Here is a 7,640-nt window from a genome sequence, read left to right as displayed (position 1 = left end):
TTCACTCTACGTCATTTCAAACTACTCCGCACAAACATTTCTCATTTCTTAGTTACCAATAAGAGTATATTACAGATAACAATCCATAACTAGTGGTGCATGTCATCGGGCCTCAATTGCTGGAACTTCCCGTATCGTAATTTATTATTTTTGAAGCTTTAGATTCTTTTGAAAACGCGTTGCAGTCTAATGGTTAAACATCATAAGTCTTGGTACGAAACCCATAAAATTTGTACTTATTAATAAAATCTCTATAAAATATTTGATAATTTGATATATAATAATCATTTTTGACCGCCAAATGGTATATTTTTTTTACTTTTTTTATTGACTTTCCGAAACCACTAAACCTGCCTTTTCAAAAATTTAACCAGTTCTTCATATTTTGTCCATATAAGTAAAATGTTGAATGATTAAAATCGGACGCTCTATTCTCTCAAAAAGTAAATTACCATTTTTTGCACTTTTTGCTTCATATCTTCGAAACGGCTGCAGCTGCCTTGTTCAAAAACTAATGAGCATATCTCCTTATCAATGGGAATTGAATGTTTTTAAATCATCGTTTGCAAAGGCAGATCCAGCGGTTTCGGAGATCCAGAAAAAAAGTTCGGAGATCCAGTAAAAAATGCCATTTGGCGGTCGAAAATCAGATTGTTATGTCTGCATCGACCGACATGAATCGGTATCAAAAACTTTCTAAGTTTTCAAAATATTTCTAAGCAAAAAATTTCATTATTTTCAAAAAAAAAATTTCAATTTTTCAAGAAATCATAATTTAGTTTAAGACTTAAACTTTAGGTTAAACTTGGAAATCAGCATACAAAAAATGATAGCTTGATAAGTATTTATCACCCATAGATAAAAAACGCTAATAATATTTTCTGATGCATTAGAGTAGATGTCAGAATAGAAAAAATATTTGAGTATAGAATATTTAACTAAGATATTTTAAAACGGAATACAACTTACGAAAATAATATATTTTTTAAGGAATTCATGTAATTTCCAAGTCAAAACATAATTTTTTTTTGCTAATATAAAATAATAATAATTCTTTTTTATGCATGAAACATAATTTTCGAGGTTTTAATTTCTGTAACTCGGTAAAACAAAAGAAATATTTGAGAGAATTAAAATTATCATCGAATTATAAAGAAATATATTTCAAATATTTACGATTTAAATTTGTTTTCAATAGCTAATTAGATTTTTAATATTTAAATTTCAATAATAAAATCATTTCTGATTATGGAGTTTAATAAACATTTAATTATAATAAATTAAATTATGAATATCTATACATTCGATCAGTAACCAAAAGTCACACGGAAGTGTTAACTATAACATAGCCGAATTTTTAAATTTGTTTTGATAATAGGTAATAACGTTAATATAATTTCACCCACGTTAAATTATGCAATGGCATTTGTTTCATAAACTCTTTAGTTCGTCTTATCAAATGTTATCAAAATCGACTCTAGTATTGCTTTAATTATTTTTCATTTACATTTCAACTTGCACCAAACGAATGCAAACATATAGCACGGACGATATTGTTTTACTGCGATAAAATATTTGGAAATTATAATTACGATATAACAAATAATCGATGTAAGAACTTTTGTTTATAGAATATATAGCTATGCAAAATGTTGAATATTTATACTTCGTAGCTAATAATCTTTTAATGTTATATTATAAACAAGAAAAGGTTGTATTAGCCAAACAAATGATGTAATTTCGTGATTGATCGTGAATTATAATGAGTCAGATTAATTTTAATACCAAATATTTTCATTTTTTAAACTTGCGCTAATGAGTTTTTATTTCCATTGTAGAGTATGAGTCATTTATAAAAATATTAATAATTACAGAACTTGTTATGGATCCTGGAAATGATTCTAGAACATACACGTACAGAAAAGTGATGAAGCCGATGCTCGAGCGAAAACGTCGTGCACGCATTAACAGATGTCTTGAGGAATTGAAGGAACTTATGGTATGAAAATTTTATTTTCATTCTTGAAGCATTATTAAATGGCTTTTTAAAATTTATTCATAACCCAATACAAATCAACAATTGGCTTAAAATATACACACACGAGATAGAGAACAAGATTGAAGTTTAACAATTGAAACAATTGAACAAGATTAGATTTTAACCCGGAAATTATCCTTGCAAAATAATTGAAACAATTCGTTTTTCTAAATATTTTTTCATTTGAATATAATCTGCTAATAAATGTAAATCTATTAATAAATTTAAATCTATTAACAAATTTTCAGAAAATTATGATGCATTAAAAAGTTTAATGAGGGTAAAACTTTGTTAAAACCTCGTATATATTGAACAACATTTCTGCCTTTCTAATAATATCTTTTACAACTTTTCTCATTACTAAATTCATACAATTCCTCGACGTTTTAAACCATTCTGAATTGAATGATTTAAAAATTTAAATTTAGAAAATGTATGTGTGTGTAAATTTTTTGTCCACGTTTTAGATCAAAATTCTAAATAGATTATAAAAATTTTAAAACCGTTCGAAAGGTATTGCTTGGGAATCGTGCTGATTAGTTTTTGGTAAAAATCGCCCGACCTAAATTCTTATAAATGACTGTTGAAAAAAAAATCCACGATTTTTATGATTTTTTTGACGCTAGATCATACTAAAATATCACGACTCTACGACAAGTTTAATTTTAAAAATTTGTCAAAGTTTAAAAAAATTAGTAGCTTTTTGGCGTTTACCAAAATTAGACCTTTGCTCGACGTTTTTTCAAGATTTTAATAATTTCAAAGCTATGTATCTCGATGAGGATTAGCGGTTATATATTTGCGCGACGATCGGCTGAGCCGTTTCTATGTAATTAGGAAAAAAGTGTAAAATTTTGCGTTTACGTTTTAACTAACCATACTGAATCGATTTCAAAAATTCAATAACCGTTTAAAAGATGTTGGTTGGGTATCGTGCTTATTAGTTTTTGGAAAAGATAGGCCGGGTCGTTTTCTTGTGATTAACGGCTGAAAAAATGTTTTATGTCGAATTTCCAAAACTTTTTTTGACGGTAGATATTGTGGTCTTAGAGACCACTATCGTTTACCAAACGTCAAAAACTATCTCATTTTATCAAATTTTGATGAATTTTTTAAGTTGAACTACTTGTCGTAAGGCCTTAATATTTTAGTAAGTTTTGTAAGACCATGATATATATCGCCAAAAAAAGTTCCATAAAAATTGGCTTAAACTTTTTTAACAGTTAATTACAAGAAAACGGCTCGGTAGATTTTCACCTAAAACTAATCAGTATTATTCCCAATTAATATGATTCGAACAGTTTTTTTCAAATTCGATTTGGTAGTATGAATTTAAATGTGGACGAAAAGTTTAAAAGTCTAATCAGCACGATTCCCAACCAATATCTTTCGACCGGTTTTTGAATTTTCATAGTCGGTTTAGAATTGCGGGCTAAAACGTGAACGAAAATTTTTTCACTTTTCTGCTATTTATAAAGAAACGTCTCGGCCGATCGAATGGCTTTTAAATTTTTGAAATCGGCCCAGCCGTTTTTGAGAAAATGTCGATTTACGGCAAAAAATCTGTTCACATACACACACACACATACACACACACATACTTTGGTCTCATTCGATCCTGAATGGCTTAAAACGTCGAGAAAACATAAAATTAGCGAATCAGATTTTTTGATGAAAACATAAACTTCTCCTTCGGGAAGTTAAAAACTAACATTTTAGCAATTTTTGCTCCATATCTATGAAGCCGCTGACCAAAAACTAATCAGCACATCTCTCTATCAATAGGAATCGATTGTTTTTTTAATTTTTCATATCGGTTCATTCATACGACCGAAATCGTCGACGAAAAATTGTCTCCACACATACACATACACACACAAACATCCATTTTTTTTCACAATCAACAATGCCAAAATGTTCAGGAACCTCTCAAAGATATGCAAAATTTTCAATTTCGGTTTTTGGCCCATTACTATAACTTATCCTACGGGAATTTAAAAATTGTATTAACTCTAGTATGAAAGTAATTATTTATTTTTGTAAAATAAATATTTTAATGTTTAGATAAAACCTTTATATACGTGCCACTCGCGTGTGTATTAAAAAATGTGCTTTTCCTTAGAGTGAAGAAGGCGACGTGAGCAAGCTCGAAAAGGCCGACGTCCTGGAAATGACGGTACGTCATTTACACACATTACAGCAGCGCGGTGAAATTGCGCTCCCTCCAGGTGCACTGTCTGCCGTGTCCGAGCACGAACATCGCTCCTGGCGCACATATTTGGACGGCTACGGCACTTGTGCGGCAGCAGCTTGCTGCTACTTGCGCGGAGTAGATGAAGGTGCCACTCGCAATTTACACGATCATCTTCAAGTCGCTGCTCAAAGACGCAGTATGCAAGTTGCTCCTTATGCTCAAGGTATGTTTTATCATAAAATATGGAAAAAGAACTAGCGGTGCATGGTATCGTGCCTTAAGGGAAATTGCTGGAATTTTCCGTGCCGGAATTATATTTTTTTAAATGATTTAGATTTTTTTCAAAGCAATCGCACTGCGTAGCTAACTTAGAAACAAAATACCACAGCGCGTAACGCCGCGTCGCAATCTAACTGTTAAGCATTACAAATTGTACGGAACCCATAGAAACGTAAACAAAATTTGTAATTACTATCAAAAGCTCTATAAAAAGTCTGGTAATTTGATAGGCGAATGTCCAATTATCAATTTTGGTCGTCAAACGGCATTTTTTCACTTTCTTTTTAATGGATCTCCAAAACCGCTAAACCTGCCTTCCCAATAATCAATTAACCAATCCTTCATTATATCAATACAAGTGATATGTTTTTTGAATCATTCAAATCGGATGCTCCATTCTCTCAAAATTGCCATTCTTGTTAGTTTTTGCCCCGTATCTCCAAAACGACTGGATCTGCCGTAGCCAAAAACTAATCAGCACGTCTCCCTATCAATACTGATTGAATGCTTTTTGAATCATTCAAATCAAATGTTCCGATCTCTTGAAATTGCCGTTGTTGTTACTTTTTGCCCCGTAACTCCAAAACGACTGGGTCTGCCGTAACCAAAAACTAATCAGCACGCCTCCCCATCAACACAAATTGAATGTTTTTTGAATGAAATCAAATCGTTCTAGAAATCCTGGACGGAATTTGTATCCAAACATACACACATACATACTACATAAACACACACATACATATTTTTTTCCTAAGGTATGCCAAATTGTTCAAAAAGGCCTTGAAATGAAAAGATATGCCAAAAAATTATGTTCGAATTTTTGCGACCCTACGGGAAGTTAATAAAGAATATTGTGTCTTCATTTGAAAATCTAATTTGCGAACTTTATGTTTTCTGAACGTTTTAAGTCATTTAGGTGAAATGATTTAACATCGAAATTTGAGAAACTTCGTGTGTGCCATGTGAGCCAAAATTGGACTTTTCATCAACGTTTTCTCAAAAACGGTCTCACAAATCTAAAAATATTAATAAAAAGTTATTTAATAAAACTCGACAAAATTTCGTGTTGATTGTATTTGCACGACGATCGGTCTAGCCGTTTCTTTATTATTAGGAGATAAGTGAAAAACATTTTCATCAATTTCCAAAATATCAGCTGGAAGTCGTACTGATTAGATTTTGGTAAAGATCGGCCAAGCCATCTCTTCGTGAATATTGTTTGAATTCAATTACGATTTTATGAGTTTTCATAGTGATAGAGTAAAAAATCTATTAAATATCATTGTCTAAAGTGTAGACAAGAAAACAATATTAGGCTATCGTCGAATTGAAGTATCGTGGTGGTTCAATTATGAAAATTCTTTGAAGAGTGTAATAATAAACTTTATATTAGAAATAAATAGTTTGGAATAAAATTTTATCATCACCGTCACATATTCGAAAGTTTATGCCACTTATCTGAATTCTAAATACCACTTACGCCTAGTTGTTTTTTCTTTCCATTTTTAACTTCTCGTAGGGCAAGTTATAGTAATCGCAAAAAATGGAAAATGAAATTTTTATATATATTTACGTTTCAAAACCTTCTGAACATTACCGTAAAAAAAATGAATGTATGTGTGTGTGCGAATACAAATTTTCGTCGACGATTTCGGGAACACGGATAAAGCGATTTGAATAATTCAAAAAAACATTCGATTTGTATTGATAAGGAGACGTGCTGATTAGTTTTTGGCAAAGGCTGGTCTAGCCGTTCCGAAGATATGCGACAACAAGTGCCAAAAACGGTAACTCAGTTTTTAAGAGAACGGAACGTGCGCTTTGAATAATTCAACACATTTTTCTTGTATTAACAAAATAAAGAACTGATTAAATTTTCATAAAGACGGGTGTAGCGGTTTCGGAGATCTAGTAAAAAAAGTAAAAAAAATGCTATTTGGCCGTCAAAAATGATCTTTAGACATATGCACATCAAATTATCAGATATTTTATAGAGATTTTAACAATAAGTATTTTTGTTTACATTCCTATGGATTCCGTACCAATGTTTCGATATTTCGTCTCTATGCAGTTAAAGCAGTACGATTGCTTTGAAAAATGAAAATATATCAATCATTTATAAAAATTTCTTATAGTCTGCACACACCTCGTCTATTTTTTATACATTCTTAAATATTTTATTTTATTTAATAGATCGCAATATGGCATATCCACAATCTCCGCCTACACCGATAGAGCAATATCCTGCTCCGACATCACCAATGTCCGCAATGGAAATTGCTTATGCGCAATATGTCGCACAATCGCAGCAACAAGGCGCTCATTTGGCACCGCAAGTTGATCGCAGGCAAACCATGGAGCGTCTTCGCAACAGAATTTTGCAGAGAAGGAAGGGTCGCAACGGATCCGATAATCCGACTAAATCTATGTGGAGACCATGGTGAAAGAGAAGACATTTGAGGTTGATAATTCTGGTATGCCATATTAAGCATGAGGGGCTGATTTTCTGATAAAACAGAAATGTTACGGAGATGCTATGTTACGGTCTATCTTCATATATATTGGTAGTAAAAACTGTCAAAATGCTATGAATTTGCTGTGTTATCAGGAATTTTACGCATAAAACCTAACTTCACGTATATGTTATCAATGGCACATAAGAAAGATGCAGTTATAACGTAGTTTTTATTTGACGTGTGTTTTTTAGGTTAGGTTTTATGTAAAACGCCTGACTGCATAGCAAACATATAGCATTTTGGCAGTTTTTACTGCCAATTTATAGAAGATCGGACTGTAACATAGCGCTGCCACAACAACGCCGTTATATTGAGAATTGGAGAATTGGCCCCTGAATTTTGAAGTAATGTTCCATAAACGCTTTATGAAGTAAAAGAAAGAAAGGTTTGGTTGATTTCAAAATATTTTGATATCTTTAGCTTAAGATATTTTGCTCTCTCGGTTTGATATCAGTTATTGGCAAGACATTTTATATAAAATACCTTTTAGAGCTTATTCATTGATAATTATTAAGTTTGGTTTCAATGATTCTCGATAGAATCTTAATAGGTATTAAAATATTAATACCTTTAAAATTAAATAAAGCCGCATTATTTAGTCATTTTCATGTTC

General features: G+C 31.5%; 1 protein-coding gene across 1 annotated transcript; it reads left to right on the top strand.

The window, feature by feature from the left end:
* Positions 1-1,882: 1,882 nt before the first annotated feature.
* Positions 1,883-6,955, top strand: LOC113375475 (enhancer of split mgamma protein-like). The gene is made up of 3 exons (XM_026615409.1): positions 1,883-1,999; positions 4,161-4,455; positions 6,705-6,955. The coding sequence occupies exons 1-3, from the start codon at positions 1,883-1,885 to the stop codon at positions 6,953-6,955; spliced, it is 663 nt and encodes a 220-aa protein (XP_026471194.1).
* The last annotated feature ends 685 nt before the right edge of the window (positions 6,956-7,640 follow it).

The sequence above is a fragment of the Ctenocephalides felis genome, unplaced genomic scaffold (assembly GCF_003426905.1).
Source record: "Ctenocephalides felis isolate EL2017-DRISC unplaced genomic scaffold, ASM342690v1 CF-g0.4_SCAFFOLD_01886, whole genome shotgun sequence".
Taxonomy (NCBI): Eukaryota; Metazoa; Arthropoda; class Insecta; order Siphonaptera; family Pulicidae; genus Ctenocephalides; species Ctenocephalides felis.
Note: the sequence above shows the minus strand (reverse complement) of the source record. Positions and strands in the feature narration are given on the sequence as shown.

Coding starts and splice junctions, on each gene's coding strand:
- LOC113375475 (XM_026615409.1), top strand. CDS start 1,883: ATGGATCCTGGAAATGATTCTAGAACATACACGTACAGAAAAGTGATG. Junction 2,000..4,160: donor AGGAATTGAAGGAACTTATG/GTATGAAAATTT, acceptor GCTTTTCCTTAG/AGTGAAGAAGGCGACGTGAG. Junction 4,456..6,704: donor AGTTGCTCCTTATGCTCAAG/GTATGTTTTATC, acceptor TTTATTTAATAG/ATCGCAATATGGCATATCCA.